General features: G+C 39.1%; 1 protein-coding gene across 2 annotated transcripts in view; it reads right to left on the reverse strand.

Moving 5' to 3' along the window:
- LOC116045199 (ADAMTS-like protein 3) overlaps positions 1-17,827 on the reverse strand; it is a 297,438-nt gene that overhangs the window by 129,434 nt on the left and 150,177 nt on the right. For both annotated transcript variants that reach the window (XM_031292718.2, XM_031292719.1), the window contains exon 5: positions 3,651-3,696. In XM_031292718.2, coding sequence (XP_031148578.1) covers positions 3,651-3,696 — 46 coding nt within the window. The remainder of the gene's footprint in view (positions 1-3,650; positions 3,697-17,827) is intronic.

A 17,827-nucleotide genomic window follows, 5' to 3' on the forward strand; every position in this document is an offset into this window, starting at 1 on the left:
TAAAGGGCTGGGAGGTAATGTCTGCAGAGTCCTCCATTTCCTATTATTTACTCTAAGGCAGAGATCTTCCGGGACCCCTGGGGTCATTGCAGGGGGGGACTCCAAATTACTGTTAATTTTTGAAATGTAATTTTTTTTTTTTTAAATGTCTTAACACAAATCCAACATATTATTAGCAAATATAAATCCCCACTGATGATAGGCTTACTGGCCTATAGTTAAGGTAGTCATCCACAGATACAGTTAATCTTTAGGATTCACTGTGCCACATATGCTTAACATTAAAAAATGATTTATAAAATCATGCCAACAATTATTATTTTAATAGCTTAGTATTCTATGCAAAAAAAGGTATGTATAAAGGCTTTAGGCCTACATGCTATTGTAGACCCAGTTTAATATGCAACTTAATTTTATCCAATATATGTAGAAGGGGGTCCCTGCTCCGTCTCTCTTGCAGTCAAGGGGTCCTTGGTTTAAAAAAAGTTTAAGACCCCTGGTCTAAGGAGTAACCAGATCAACAGGAAATAGTATCTTAAAGACAAAGTCCCTGGATGTGTCTCCGGATCTATCGTCCTCACAGCTTCCTGCTGATCTTCTAATCCTTAACAGCAAGTTGGGAGAAAAACTGGGGATTTCGGGGAGCTGTTGAGCATGGACTGTGCTATGGAATAAGGTTTGGGTATGACCGCAGAAACCAAAGTTCAAAATAACTCAAACTCAAAGATTCAGTTGAGATCTTTGGGTGCTTTTTGTTGGTTGGGAAGGTATAGGCACAAACATTTCGAATGGCAGCCTAGTTAATGTTCACAGCTAGTAGCTATAAGATATTGATTAAATATGTATCTGACAAATGAAATAGCAGGTTATGCCTTACACACCTTCATTTTCATAAAAAACATGCTTTAAATACTGGAGAATTTGAATCCAATTAATAATTTGATTGTTGCAATAATGTCAACATGTTTTTTGAATACATTACGTTTTTTGTGTCTGTGTTTGATGGACAATTTAATATCAGTTGGACTTAACCATTATACAGTTGCATTACAGAGTGGTGTATCTTTGACCTCACACAATGATCTTTGGCTGACTATAGATACTGGCTTACAGAGAGCACACAAATTGGTTAGATTTAAGAAAACATCTTGGTTTGGGTTTAAATTATTGCTTTGTTGAAGTTAAGGGTCCTTCGTCACCACAATCAGTGGTGGAAGATGTATTCAGATCCTTTACTTAAAGGTGCAGTAGGTAAGCCTTATGAAAGTAACTTTCTGTCATATTTGCTGAAACTGACCCAGTGTTCAAGTAGAACTACATGAAGCAGGTAATAAAAAATAAAAAAAATCTGGCTCCTCTGGCACCACCTACAGCCTGTAGTGCGATTTGCAAAAATCCACCGCTCCCTGTTCAGATGCACCAATCAGGGCTAGGGGGGGTGTCTAACTGCGTGTCAATCACTGCTCATGCACACACATTCATTCTCCCTTGTGGGGGGAGGGGCTTATGAGACCGTTTTGGGCTTTAGTGGAAAGGGGGGAGGGACTGAGAAGTTGTCGATGTTCAAGTCCTGGATCTTCGCAATCCTACCTACAGCACCTTTAAGTAAAAGTACTAATACCACACTGTAAAAAATCCTGCATTGAACATTTTACTTAAGTGAAAGTATGTAAGTATCATCAGGAAAACGTACATAAAGTATCAAAAGTAAAAGTATTCAACCCTTTTTGTCATATGTTGGTTTAAATATTTCTACTATTCTTGCAAGAGGGTTTGTATCATAGCTGAGCACGTTCTGCCTCGTAAATGACATCCCAGCATTTAATTAACATGTTTTTGTCTCTGTGTACCTTTCTTTGACTATATGAACGTATTATGCATGCCAGTGTACACTTGGTTTATTTTACTTTTATTTTACTTGATTATTTTATTTGTATAGGATGACTCCTGAATCTCACGCCTGTATAAATTCAAATTTAAATGTATGTGTGAGCCAAATGTATGTTTATGTTTATGTTGTATGTAGGTTATGTTTGTTTCTGTCATATATATACTTGTTTTACCTTTGAAAATTGAATAAGCATATATGTATATATATAAAAAAAGTGAAAGTATTCAATGCAGAAAAATCCTCACATTCTAGAAACTAGAAACGATCCAAACAGTTCAGAGTGTTCAATCATGTGTTTTGTGTGCAAAAATCTTAATGTGTAAAGTAACTAGTAACTAAAGCTGTCAGATGAATGTAGTGGGGTAAAAAGTACAAAATTTCTCTCTGAAATGTCATGAAAAGATAAGACTCAAGTAAAGTAAAAGTACCTCAACATTTGTACTTAAGTACAGTACTTGAGTAAATGTACTCAAGATACATTCCACCACTAGTTACAATAATAATCATGTGGTTAAAGGATAGCTTCAAATGTGTCAAGTGTGTCCTAAAAGTGACAGATGCCAATATGTAGCCTACATTGAATGTACATTTCTTGCTCTGGTTATTCCTCCTGTTCATCCTAGCCAATGGGGCTTTAGCAGTCTCAGGTAATTAAACTAAGTGGATATCTTCCAAAGTAACATCATTTTAAGTACAATGTTTCAATGTTCATGTGACTACAGGGAATAAATGCCAGCTGAATAAATGTAACAAAAAGACTGTTCTCAGATCTAATGATTGTAGTTGGTCCCCAGTGGACTTCTTAAGCAAGCTTTTTGAGTGTTCATTTTTATTATCTGCTCTATCTTTTCCAACATTTTAGACAGATATAGTAATAATAATAGTCCAAAATTATGTGAAATTCCATTTTTTAATTTAATTTTCTCGAGGGAGGACCCCTAAACTCCCCAAATAAGTGCACCTTAGTCTTCCACAAACCTAGGGAAAACACTGGACTTTAACTAACTATAGTTTATTGTGAACCTATATCCTTTACTATTACAGAACAATCGTTGTCATGGGTAAAAGAATCCAATGTTGGCTCGTGGTAAGAAGCAGGAAGAAGCAGGAAGTATCCAACAGCCTCTCATGTTAAAGTCCGACATGTTGTTGGTCCATCCCTCTACCCCTGAATGCCTCCCTACGCCGACTTTGTGTTTCTAGAATGATGTCACCGGACTTCCTCTTTTGCTCCCAACAGACTAGAGTCAGAATTCCTTTGGCTGCTAGAAGGCTTTCCCACTGTAGACCTTTGAAATGTACAGCTAAAATCTCACAGTATCTTACTGTTTCAATGTTATACAGGAACAAACTGTAAATGGCAATGCATTCTGGGATAAAATAATAATATGACAGCACTAACTGTGAATGTTATAGATTACAGGTATTTACTGTTAATACCAATGCATCTTGGGAAAATAAAGGAAAAGGTGGGAATTACACTGCAGCCGGTATATTACTGTAAATTTACAGTGAAAAGTTTTACAGTGAACGTGAACATGTGTTGCTTTGTGGCACTTGCTGAAATGACTGATTCTGTCATTTGTTTTGGGCGGACAGTCTCTTAAAAACACTCATGACTTTCAGGTGTGAATGTGAAATGTGCAGCTGAAAACTAAATACTTTGAGATGTAGTCTTCCTCTCCAAGTTAACCCAAGTATAAGTCTAAAATGAATTTAGTAACAAATATTACCAATGAATGCTAAAGTTCGGACTCACCATGTTGCTGCAGGTTCTGTAGCGGATGTTTTTGCCAACACAGCTTCTGCAAAGGAAGGTAAAAAAAACACATTCTCAGCACTACTGCAAACCAAAGGGTGACTCAGTGATACTGAGCTGTGTGAAAACACAAAACTACATGCAAATAGTTGTTAATCAAAAGCTTTGAAAACAATTAAAGGTGCTGTAGGTAGGATTGTGAAGATCCAGGAATTAGCCAAAAAATTTGAACATCAACAACTTCTGAGTCCCTCCCCCCTTTCTGCTAAAGGTCTCCTAAGCCCCTCCCCTCACAGGGGAGAATGAATGTGTGTGCATGAGCAGTGATTGACAAGCAGTTAGACACCCCCCTGGCCCTGATTGGTGCATCTGAACAGGGAGCTGTGGATTTTTGCAAATCGCACTAAAGGCTGTAGGTGGTGGTGCCAGAGGAGCCGGATTGTTTTTTAAATTATCTGCTTCATGTAGTTCTACTCGAACATAGGGTCAGTTTCAGCAAATATGAGAGAAAGTTAGTTTTATAAGTCTTACCTACTGCACCTTTAATGCCACTAATGGAGGATCCTTTTCTCATTTATGGTTGCCAGACTTTTGTACACCTGACATTATTTTGTATAAATAGATAAGAAACCTTTCTTGCTGTAGTAAGTGTTTTTGTAAATTCCTACCATAATCGTTCCAACAGTTACAGGGATTTTGTTAAAGCACAAACAGCAAGATGACACATTTGCATTTCTCGTATGGAAGTAAGCATTAAAATTATGTATCTGAATTTTTTGCCTCTGAATTTGACTCTTTCTTTTTAAAGATTATTTTTTGGGGCTTTTCCTTTTATTTGATAGTGACACTGGATAGACAGGAAAGGTGGGAGAGAGATGGGGGATGACACGCGGACGGTCTTACTGGGTGAGTTAGATGTCGCCCCAGATTTTTACTCTTTAAACTTTCAACAACTTATTTTCACCTTTATTTTTCAATGTTCACAAATTCAGAATCGAAAAAATTCAAGGTTAAAAAATGTCAACATACCAAATTCAGATGCAAAATACAAGGTATCAAATACAGTGTTAACATCTGGGAACCCAAGGAAAAACAATACAACAAATAAAATAAAGTAAAATTCTGAAGCAAAAAAGTCAGATACATAATTTCAATGCATAAGTATTCAATGCTAGAAATTCAATGGCTTTTTAATTTCAAAATCTGATGAAACAGATTTACTTCCATATTCTTGCTAATTATTAGCTCACCCTGTTCACAAAAGCTTTGAATCCACAGCAAACTATATTTACATATATGAGAGGCCGTATAGGAAGTAATTCATACTTCTGTCTTACACACACTATCATAATCTTGCATATACACCACTATACTCATACACACACACTATTATAATCCTTTTACATGTATGTATGAGAGGGTATAGTCATGTATATGAGAGAGTATAGCAGTGTGTGTGAGAGAGTATAGTAGTGTATGTGAGAGAGTATAGGAGTATAGCAGTGTATGTGAGAGAGTATAGTAGTGTGTGAGAGACTATATAGTTGAATATGTGAGAATGTATAGTTGTTTATGCGAGAGAATATAGTAGTGTGTGTTTGAGAGTTTGATTGAAACGGAAGGGAGTTTGATTACTCAGCTCCTGTTGACAAAGAAGAAGCGATATTTGACGGTCAAAATCCTGTCATTATAATAGTTTGGCTGAAGTGGCGCTGTAATGGACAGAGAGAGGCTAACTGAAGCTGTGGGTCTTCTAAATAATATTTTAGGAAATGGTGAGCTATTGTCAACGATGTCTCGACAATTAAATCAAGTCCAACAGAGCTCTGATTTGAAGATGCAGATGCAGAGATTATTCAGGGGTGGAACTGCAAATCCAGTCAGACCTGGCTCCAGCGCTAGCACTGCTACTTCTAGCTAGCTCAATGGAACACGGAGGCCCTCGTTACCAGACGAGACAGCGTTTCGGTGGATCATCGTCGAAATCCAGGAAGAGGTAAGTTAATTAAAAAATAGCCAAGGACCCTTTTTTATTAACGTCATCCTATCTGCAGTGTCCCCCCAAATTCATGTTAGCATGGTCGTGACGTTAGCGCCGCTAGCTAGTTGCTACCCACATACAACACGGGCTAGCCATTTTCCATTGAAAACTTTGCAATATCTCCACTAGTGCTAGTTAATATGATCAAGCAAGTTTGAGCAAGCTGTGTGAAATAATTTCAGAAATCAGGTTTCAGAATTAAATCTGCTGTTACATGAGAGAGACGACAGTATCTGTCAAGCCCTTTGATTAACCACAGTATATGATATTTTACTGTACAAATACATTTGACTTTGACTAGGAGAAAAAGCTAGCAGCTAGCTAGCAGCAGCAGTTATGGAAGCATATTGGTAGTTATAGTACCCATCGATATGCTCCTGTTATTCAATTTCAAACACATTGTAATTTGCTATTCAATGCGCAGCTTATAACAGTGTAGTTGAGTACCATGAAAAGCGCTATATAAATAAAATGTATTATTATTAATAATAATTTCTGTTCTTCACAGAAAATGAGCCAAGGCCAATGAGTTTGAGTTAGAAGAAATAATAAATAATAAAAACAATAATAAAACATTGAAAACGGGTCCCACAGACCCGAACACCTTACAAGGGTTAAGAATAATTAAAGATTTCAACATATATTTTTAAAAGCCAGCCACACTCCGAATAAAGGCTTGCATGTATCATATAAAATAACTTAAAGAACATCACGTTTTATATAGTTGTCAATGACAAGGCCTTTTTGCATAATCAAAAACACTGAACTGTCTTGTAAGTCATCCCTTTCATGTGCTGTGTGATAATTTATCCAATTTGAAAACAGATATTTGTAGGGCTGCAACAACGAATCGATAAAATCGATAAAATTCAATTATTAAAAAAGTTGGCAACGAATTTCATTATCGATTCGTTGTGTCGCGCGACACGCCACTCAGTCGCGGAGATAAAAGCAATTGAGTTGAGTGCCGTGCGGAGCGGTGCGGAGCGAAAGAAAAAAAAAGAGCAGAGCGGGGGTAGAGGAAATACGGAGAGAGACCCTTAACGTTCTGAAACACATGGCGGAGGCAGAAAAATCAGCACGACCTAAGTCATCCAAGGTGTGGGAGCATTCACACTAAATAAATCAAAAACGTGTTAATTGCAAGATAAGCAAAAGCAACACGGCATGGCACGGGCGCACCACGGTGACGATTCAGCACCTAAAACGTAAACATGTTGGAGTCCTTGATGAGGAGGAAGGGAGTTCAACAGCAGGGTAAAGTCACTACACAATCCTACTTCTTTTCTGTTTTGAAGTGAGGAACGTAACGTCCCTCTTCTGGTGCTGGTGTGGTGTTTACGCGTTATCCAGCTTGACAAGCATGACAAGCTAGCGTTAGCTCGTTAATAACAGTAGTAAAGGAGGACTAAAGACACGTTTTTATTCACTCGCCTTTTTTGGCCCATTCATTTTTCAATCTATTGTCATGTATATATTCTGTGCTTTGTCCCATATCAGTTATTGTTGACGTATATACAAGTGTGTTGTACTTTTTAATTTCATTTTAAAGTTCTTTTATAGCACTTAGTCATCTTAAGCTATGTTTAAGTGTGGTATACAAATGAACTTAACTTGCACTTACTACAATGATGGTAATAATTTAATGAATAAGCTTCAAGTGTGTGTGTGTGTGTGTGTGTGTGTGTGTGTGTGTGTGTGTGTGTGTGGTGGGGTGTCTGTATCTGCTCTTTGGGTTACTAACCTTTACACAACTATTAACTAAAACAACATACATGTAAGTATGTATTGAGTTGATGTAAATTAATGTTATTTTGTTTTTTGATCTGATTCATCGATTAATCGAAAAAATAATCGACAGATTAATCGATTATTAAAATAATCGTTAGTTGCAGCCCTAGATATTTGTATCTTCTCATGATACATTTTAACAGATTCAGGGAGGGGATGAAGACCCTTGGTGTTCTTGTTCTTCTAGAACAGCTCTTTGAAATTCGACTGTCAGCAGTGGGCAGCAAAAAAAGAAGGGCAGAGGAATGTGTGGTTGCATTTTGGAGGGACTACCTGCTGGATGTTGAGGGTAAGTATTATTGTTAGTTATGGAATAAAAATCTTTTCATATGCCCTTCTGTCTGTCTTTGTCTTTCCCTCCTTTTTAAAAGTTTTCTACATGCTAGGTTTCATTTCTTTTTTGGTGTTCTTTGGTGTATTTCTTTTTCAGAGCAAGAGGGACCCTTGCAATTTAGGGGTATCCTGGCCTTTGGCCAGGATGCATTTAATGCAATTCCACCCCTGGGCTTCTCCCAACGACCTTCAGTAGATTTTCTCCATGTGCTGCCCCTCAGACAAGGCCGTCATTACCCACCGCAAACACATGCATTAACTGCCTGCGGTTGCCAGTCCTGAAAAAATTTGAGGATTTTAAGGAAACTATGGATTTTGCTTTAAAAAACACTCAGGGATTTGGTCAGGAATGACTTCCGAAGACTCCTGAACATACATTATAAAAATCTGTTGCCTGTTGAACTTGACTAAATTGATGAGGCATTGTTGTCAATAACTCACCATTTCCTAATACGTTATTTATGTCTTGTTTAAACAATTGAAAATGGAATAATCATCTGACTAAAACCATTTTTTAGACCATTTTTTTTATTTTATTGTTCAACGTTGTGAAGCAGAAATTGTCACTGGCCTTTTATTAACCTTTATTCACTGCCTTGACACTAATGAACTTGCTCACTGATAGAGTTCACCAGGCCCAAAAATAATTGAATGTCATGGTTACCGTCATCGGCTAGTGGGTCTACAGTTTCTAGAATTCTGTTCATAACTGTTTCATTGAAACAACATTGTTTGAAGTCTCAAAATATACTAGGGGGTCTTCATTCATGCGTTGTCACTCCCAACTAAAATGTTCTGCATTGCCTCTGCATTGCCGCACGCAACCCAGAGCCCATGTAAAATGATAGAAATTAAGGTCTTGTTGGGTTCGGACAAAGATCTTCAGCTCTACACCAAAGCTTCCCTGATTGTCATCCTCTTCAAACTGCTGGTTAATCAAGAGCAAGAAAGAGATTGTCCGAGTATAACCATTGAGCTTAGAAATGAATCTTTCCAAAATGACAGTCATGACCCAAATTGTCAGTTTCCCTCACAATTCTCTGAACACACCGTGTATCAGTGAAAAAGATAGCAATGTCTTCCTCATTACCATTTACTTCCACAAACAAAAACTGACCTTGAAAAAGAAACTAAATAAGATAAAAATATTTGTTTTCATCCAACAAGGTTGTTTTTGTCCTTAAAGTTTCTGCTGTTTGGTTTAAATGTTCCTTGTTCCACTGAGTTGGTGCTAGCTGTACTTTCAAAGCAGCAAGCCCACCGGATAATGATAATTTAAATGAATGAGAATTTTAACTGTCTTCCTGATTGATCAAACCAACTTCCTTTTCAACTATACTCTCTCGCACACACTTCTATACTCCTTCACACACAACTATACAATCACTCATACACAACTATACTTTCTCTCTCACACACTACTATACTCTCTCACATACACTACTATACTCTCTCTCACATACACTACTATACTCTCTCACATACACTACTATACTCTCTCACACACACACACACTACTATACTCTCTCATATACACGACTGTACCCTCTCATACATACATGTAAAAGGATTATAATAGTGTGTGTGTATGAGTATAGTGTTGTATATGCAAGATTATGATAGTGTGTGTAAGACAGAAGTATGAATTACTTCCTATATGGCCTCTCATATACATACGTTCAAACTGTTGACAGGGAGTTTTGTAAAGTTACAGGACACGGTTTCAGGAAAGACACATAGCTGTTGATTTTTGGATGTAATGTTTTATGCTTTAATAGACGTTATACACAAACACAATCCCATTCATTCAATTCCTCTTTGTATTGGGTGGTGGCAGATCTCCCAGCAGTGGAGATCCCCAAACCTCTGCAAAAAAAGCAACTGCTTTACACCATAGGGTCAGTGAAACACTTTTTTGGTGTGATTTAGGTGGACTGAGCCTTAAAGTAACTTCTAAAAACCCATTTATATAAATATGTATGTTACCTTATGAAAAAAAAAGTTTGAAATTGACTGATCATTTCATATTTGTTACATTTCACATGTAAATTGTCTTAAACCTGAATGTGAATTCATGTTACGATTATGATGAAATCAAATTTTGTTTGATAATGCTGTATACGTTTGTAGTTACTCTGCGTCTAGTACTGTGCTGTTGGCTTGCCTCTCTCCATATTTTGAGCCTGCTTTTAATATTTTTCCTACTTTTTCACCTTGAACTTTGTTGAGCTTCTCCTAATTTGCTCTGGAGAGGTAAATACCTGAAACGTGAAGTAAATGTGGTGGATGACTACACACATACTCAAACACACACACACACACACACACACACACACACACACACACACACACAGTAAAAATAAACATACGGTGCACTGTACACGCACACACACACACACACACACACACACACACACACACACACACATACACAAACACAGTAAAAAAAAAACATACAGTGCACTGCGCACGCACACACACACACACACACACACACACACACACACACACACACACACACACACACACACACACCTGTAAGGTTACAGCACACTCTACCTGCAGCACACATCACCCAGCCAGCAGCCATCTCAGCACTTCACTGAGCTCCAGCTGGCAGAGCCCAAAATGTCAAGCAAAACACACACACACACACGCATGCACGCACGCACACACACACACACACACACACACACACACACAGTAACACAGCTTCGGAATGAACCGGAGCCCTGTGTGAAATGTGCCATAGCAGAACGTTCCTTTCCCCGTGACAGCATGGACATGCTGTTAAATCCGATCCACCTTGTTGGCAACAATAACAACATCCAATCTCTCAGTGTGTGTTAACTGCCATTAAGTGCACATTTATCCTGCTGGCTTACAATAACATTAGACTAAAGTGGTAGCAGCTCATTTATCCCATGCAGTTCAAAGCAGGCGTGGTCTAATATCTGCCATTTGGGCCAGGTAGAGAGCTGAGAAGCACAGTGCAGCCTTGTAGCCGGCTCCCAGCTAAACCGAACACAGACAACAGCAAGCCATGGCTCCATGTTACAATAATGAGCCAATTACAGTTTTCAAACTGCTCACACACGTTTTCAAAACTATGTCTCCTTTTTTCAAAACTCTACTCACAATTCCCAAAACTGCACACACAAAATGCAAAATGCTTCACATCTCCTTCAAAATGAAAGACTGCATTCAAAATACCATAAACACATCTCAAAATGAAACATTTGCATCAAATGGCAAACGCTTTTTTCATAATAGTACATTTTTGGATATACCATGTACACACTGTTGTTCTAAATCTAAAGCTCTTTTGTCTTTTACAGGCTTATATCTACATTTACAATGTTCTAGAGTGAAAGTAATCTGCTGAGTGTTTGAAAAGTGTACTGTAAACAACAATGCAATGTTACAGTAAAACAGAAAATATTTATTGCGCAAAACATTACGTTTGTAAGAGTAACACAGTGTTGTATACAGTAGCATGAAACAAGAAAACAAAACTACAAACATATGTAAACCAAAGGTATCATTTTTAGAATAAAGAATGTGTGTGTGTGTGTGTGTGTGTGTGTGTGTGTGCGTGTGTGTGTGTGTGTGTGTGTTTGTGCGTGCTTGTGTGTCGGGGCGGGGGGTATTGTATGCACTTTGTGCAAAACAAAGTCTGATTGATTTGTAATGCTGAAATAGTCATTGAAATAGTCAAATGCCTGTTCTCATTCCTGAACGTTTGAAGTATGGACGCCACTGTAAAGCTACTCAAGATGGGCTTCTCTCATGGTCAATCCGTGGCTGATCACATGATGAATAAGTGTGGCCCTGATCTCATCAGAGATGGCTCTCCTTCTTTCTCTTTTTCCCTCCTCCTCCTCCTCCTCCTCCTCGTTGTTGTTGTCCCGTCTCTCCCTCCTCCTCCCCTTGCTCTATGTCCATTGTTGGCATCCATTGTTCAAAACAGGTAATCTGACCTCTGACCTATGTATAGGCCTATTCTAAAACAGTGATTGGTTAGTGTTCAGGAGGAGTGTGTGTGTGTGTGTGTGCCTTGCTAAATAAGTGTAGCATTTTGATTGGTTGTGTTTAGAAAAGCAAACCTTTTGTGTATTAGGTAGAGAATTGTGTGTAGTGTTTTATGCAATTGAAAACTGAGTGAAAGGCTGAGAAATAGCTTATGGTTTTGGCGATTTGGTGTGTAGTGTTGCACTTTGAGTGAGAGGTTTCAAAAATTGTGTGACATGAAAAGACTTTGTGTGTAAGCAGTTGGAAAAAACTAATTGATTTCAGCCATTGTGATGTATGAATAACTACTCAACCATGGACAAACTGTTAGTAGGTGTGCACCAGTCTATGCATGTGTGTGTGTGTGTGTGTGTGTGTGTGTGTGTGTACTGTAGGTGGGTGTACTGTGTTTTCAGGGTCTGGGAAAGTCTACAGCTATGGCCATTAGTCTTCTGCTAAACTCACAACACTGACATGACGACAGTGCATGTCTGGTGATGGCTTTTTCAGGACAGGACACAACTACTGAGTCACATGGCATACTGTAAAAAGGAAAAAAAAGAATGTCAGAGAGATACCGTATTAGCTTGTTTTGTTAATCCCTATAAAAACTGCTTCAATACAGTGATGTTTTGTATGACACACCACCAACATCCAGATGAGCTCATGTACACTATATACTGTGGATACTAGAGTTTAAACCTGGTTAGTTGCGCTTTGCCAGACCTTCCTCCACAGCGCTACGGAGGAGGGTATGGCTAGTCCACACAGCATTCTGGGATGACAGAAAAACGTGCTCTGGTTTATTGACATTGTTGGGACCGAGCAGTGTGGTTAAACTGACCTCTGAGAGACAAAGGAAACATATGTGGCCAACATGTGTTCTGAGACAAATAATTGCGACCTACATCGCAACTCTACAGCCTGAGCACACTTTCTCAAACAAAGAGAGGAGGCCTCCATGTAACTTGGAGAGCCTGAAAGTCATAACTCTATGACAAAAGAGGGTTCAAAATGGTCGAAAGTCTAAAAACTACAGAAGGTGTAGTTCACACCTTCAAGAACTCTGATTCCCCCCATTGGTTGGAGACCCTGAACGCAAACATAATGAAAAACACAATAAAAAACAGGTAAACCTCACTTTTACTGTAAACTAAAGTAAAAAAAACCCCTCTGTTTTCACATTTTCAGCATACAGTAACTTATGTCTCTTTTAAATTATACTTAAAGAAGTGGATAACAAGTAGTCAGCTGTGGAATGTTGTTTCATTCAATATTAAATAAATGAATAAATAAATAAATATGCCTTTGAAATACATCATGGAATGAATAAATGAGGCAACAAATACATAAATAATGAAATAAATGTAAATATTCATATATAAGTGAGTCAATTAGTTAAATTAATATATTAAATGGTTTTACTTTTACTTATTTCATGGTACTTTTATTTCATAAGTCCACGTTTATTTATTTCAAGAGACTGTTATTTCATAAATTTATTTCCATGGACTTATATTACCTAATGCCACATTTATTGATTTCCCTCTCTATTTATTTCCAGTTCTTACATGCAAATCAGGGGGCGTGGCAATCTCTCACATTTAGAACAGAGCCGTGGGCAAAAAAAGGCTGGCAAAGTGAGAGTGCGGACATAATGGAAGACATCGTGCTATCATTGGCAGATCAAATTGGTCAACATGGTTTATCAGCAGATACTATTTTGGCAGATATTGAAGATTTTTTGGAAATACTAAGGCAGATAAGTGCTCTTCAAGAAATATACATAGTTTTAAATTGTTTAAGACTGATTGAGCACCGTGTTTGTGTGGAACATGTCCAAGTCCAAGAAGTCAACGTTACTGCTGGTACAAGAAGCACAGGTGCTGGACGCCCGCCTCTGGATATTCCAGGCGACATGCTGGCTAACTTTGTGTTGTCCGGTCTATCAACCCGAGAAATCGCGGATCTGTTTGGTGTGTCATCCAGCACGATTCAGAGGAAATTGGCTGAAGAAGGCCTTAGGTGAGTTAACTTACTTATTGAGCTAAAGAGTAGGCTATGGTGGGCAAAAACATTTAATAATTAGGCCACATAATACAGGCCGCATTTTACCCCCCCCTTACTGGCTGTGGTAGTAGCTGCATATTTTATGAGTCCGGCTGTTATGGGGTGCTGCCGTGCTATCACTAGCTATAGGTGGACAAATTCATTAACCCAGCTGTTTTAATAACTGTGGGTTGACACAACATTAGCTTAGGCGTTGTTAAGTGAGCTAGCGGGCAATCGACTGCTCTAATTCACATTAAACTGAACATTTCAGTTGATGGTGAAGTGAGACAGGGTGAATGGGACTTCTTTGGGACTATTTATGTGAGTATTATTTCCTGTTGCTGTATTCGATGGTTGAGATGACTGCAGAGACAGATACATTTGCGAGATGGATATTATTTTCAGGAGTTATTACGCTGTGTTAAAGCGAGCTGTCCCGTCACTGTTCCCGTGGTCAGAGCCAGAACCAGAGACGGTACGGACAACATCTGTGTCCCAACAGGTGACGGTACGTCAGCGCGGACAGCAGTGTGTCCGAGCTGCTGACAGATATAAACATGTTGGGAATTAATGTTTAGGAATGCTACACGTAAATATCATTGCATTTTATCAGCCGTGAAAAGTAACTATGCCGTACTTCTATACAACTATAAGGTACTTTTAATTGAGTATTTTCATTTTCTCCTACTTTCCTATTATACGTTTTACTTCTCTATTTTTATAGCTTTAGTTACTTTGTATATTCATATTAATTATACAAAATATTATAAAGCAGTTGGCAGTCGGCGTATTTTTTGTAGGACATCGTATGAATTGTTGTGCATACATTTTCATGTGATATCATACCAACCTGTTGATAATAATGTGTTGCACTGGAAGTGTACAGTTGCTAAAATGTTGACCTGAATGAGCTTTGTGTAAAGATCATTTAGCAAAAGCATCATTCATCTTTTATGATTCTGCTGTCTGGAAACAAGTTGCCTGTAAAATTCAAAATCTACATTCTCGTTATTAAAGGAACACGCCGACTTATTGGGACTTTAGCTTATTCACCATAACCCCCAGAGTTAGATAAGTCCATACATACCCTTCTCATCTCCGTGCGTGTTGGAACTCTTTCCGACGGCTCCACCGGTAGTTTAGCCTAGCACGGATCCTGAAGGTAATCGGTTCCAACTAGCCTACTACTCCGAATAAGTGACAAAATAACGCCAACATGTTCCTATTTACATGTTGTGATTTGTATAGTCACAGCGTGTACAAATAACAAGGTCACATGAGACACTAAACAGCTAAACAGCAGTAGACAGTGTCAGTCATTTTAGCCACAGACAGACATTTCCTCTGACAGACAGGACAGAGGACAGACAGAGCTAGTGGGAGTTAATTGACCTTTAAAGGGGAGAGAGACACAGAGGAGGCAAAGCATAGACAAAGACAAGTTCCACTCCGAAACACTGGACCCAGACATAATACCAGTGTGTGTGTGTGTGTGTGTGTGTGTGTGTGTGTGTGTGTGTGTGTGTGTGTGTGTGTAAGAGCTGAATGAAGTTGCAGATTAGGCTAACTAAGGATGTTCTTACTCTAGCTATACGCAACTGTCCACAAAGAAGCAATATATAGTTTGTACACACACACACACACGCACACACACGCACACACACACACACACACACACACACACGTACACACACACACACACACACACACACACACTAACTTTTCCAGAATCAACTAATTATGTCCAGACATCAACTGGCCCTCACCCATGCAGAAAGTAACACACACACACACACACACACACACACACACACGCACTTGTTGGAGTGTGAAAGTGCAGAGGAAGTCTGAACAAATCAGAAAGCCCCAATCACTTCCAGACGCTGGGAGCTGCGTTCAGGCTTTACAGTGATCAGGGCGGCTCTGTGAGCCTGTCTCAGCCAACCAGTCAGTCTTCAGATGTCTCAGGAACCTCATCAGACTTCAAACAGTCCAGAGGGAAGCACAAGTCAGACTGATAAAACTCATTTTAGACATATTATCATAGAGGAGTTTGCAGGGGGCCTTAATAAGAATAATCTAGGACAGGAAATGAATAGATGTCATTTGGTGAGAGCTTGTACTCTAACGAGCATATCATGCCATGATCAGATGTTTAGAGTTGTGTCAAAATCACGTGAATTATTCTGTTATCCCAGGATAATAAAGTTGTTTACCTGTATAACATTTTTTGTCATGAGATATCCAAAGTGGCACTCACAGATTTTACACATAAGGTTCAATTTACTGTACAACTAAGCGTATACAGAGCAGTTGTACAGAATGATGTGTAATAGTGTCTCACTCCACACTGGGGAGGAAGCTTTCCAAAGTTGAGAATAATACTTAGAACCCTGATGATGTCCTCAAGGGTATCTCATCTTGGGCTTAATTTATTTAGCTAAAAGTCTGGATTCCAAATAGGGCTGGGCAATATATCAATATTATATCGATGTCATGATACAAGGCAAGATATCATCTTAGATTTTGGATATCTTAATATGCAACACATTCTCACTCCCATCGCGTAAAATACGGACGCTTGGCCATGTGTCTTTGGCGTTGTTATTGACACTAAAAGCGTCCTTTAGTGTCATATCTAAACGCACTCTATCTAAACGCTCTGGGTTGGGACTATTGGCGTCACTTTGGATGCTCTGGGTCGGGACGTACGTTTAACTGACATGCAGCACAAGAACGGGACAGTTAGGTTTAGGAAAAGATGGTGGGTGGGGTTATAAAAGGTATGTTTTTGTAACACGCGGGATAAGAAAGGGACAGTTGGTTTTAGGAAAAGATGGTAGGTGGGGTAATAAAATGTATGTTTCAGTGACACGCGGGACAAGAACGGGACATGATCCCCGGTCTCCTGTGTGAAAGTCCTGGGTTGTTTGGCCGATCCAACACCCCAACCAACCTCCCTACGCAGATTTTCGGCCTTTCATAATATTCGCTACCGTTGTTTCTCTTAATACTACGTCATCTTACAGCACCGCGGTGGAGCTGCTGCTCTGCCCGGTGCGTTCCATACAGACGCTAAAGGGTGATTTTTGCATCTGTATCTGACGCTGAGAGCCACTGACCATGGGTCAGTATTTTACGAGTTGGGAGTGAGAACGGGTTGTAATATGGCGTTAGCGTTGTCATTTCCTTATTTTAAAGGCTGTATTACAGTAAAGTGGTGATATTTTTGAATTTGTTTTTTTAATTACTTTAAAAATCTGTGAAAAATCTGTAGAAAATTGGCGGAACAGACACAGATTCTGTGTGGCCCTGCTTACCAGACTGTTCTAGCTGTTCTGTTATTTGCCTTTACCCACTTAAGTCATTGTATCCACATTACTGATGATTATTTATCAGAACTGTCATTGTGTTAACAGTTTTTGAAAGCACCAACAGTCAACCCTACTAGAGGTGTTTGCATTTAGATGCTATCGAGTTGCATAATGGGAAGAGTTTTGGGCCTCTGCTACATCACTTTTGACCATTTGTTTTTTGTATCTGTCTCTTGTTAGTCCCCCTCCTTTACTCCCTTTTATGTTAGAGAGAAATAAGGTCGATGCAGGGGATATGTCACCCCCCCCCAATATTTAGAAGAGGTAGATTTGTCCTCGTAAAAATATTTGACAAGCCACTCCCCAAAAGCGGTAACGGTTCAGAGGGCTAAGAACAGGTATATGTCCTTCTTACCTGTAAATATGTTTCCCAACGATTTCAGAAACCCCTATAGTGGACCATACCATCCTAACCGTGCAGCAAACGTCTCTTTAGGCTTTCGAGATGAAATGCGTCTCGCCTGTAAAGTGGACGAGAGCAGGCAGCATCAGCCAGGGGCGCTGACAAAAAGCCGCGGTCAAGTCGGACAGTTTCCAGCCGATTCCAGCAGCCTTCAGGCTGAACAGGAAGTCAC

Source organism: Sander lucioperca, chromosome 3, assembly GCF_008315115.2.
Source record: "Sander lucioperca isolate FBNREF2018 chromosome 3, SLUC_FBN_1.2, whole genome shotgun sequence".
Lineage (NCBI taxonomy): Eukaryota > Metazoa > Chordata > Actinopteri > Perciformes > Percidae > Sander > Sander lucioperca.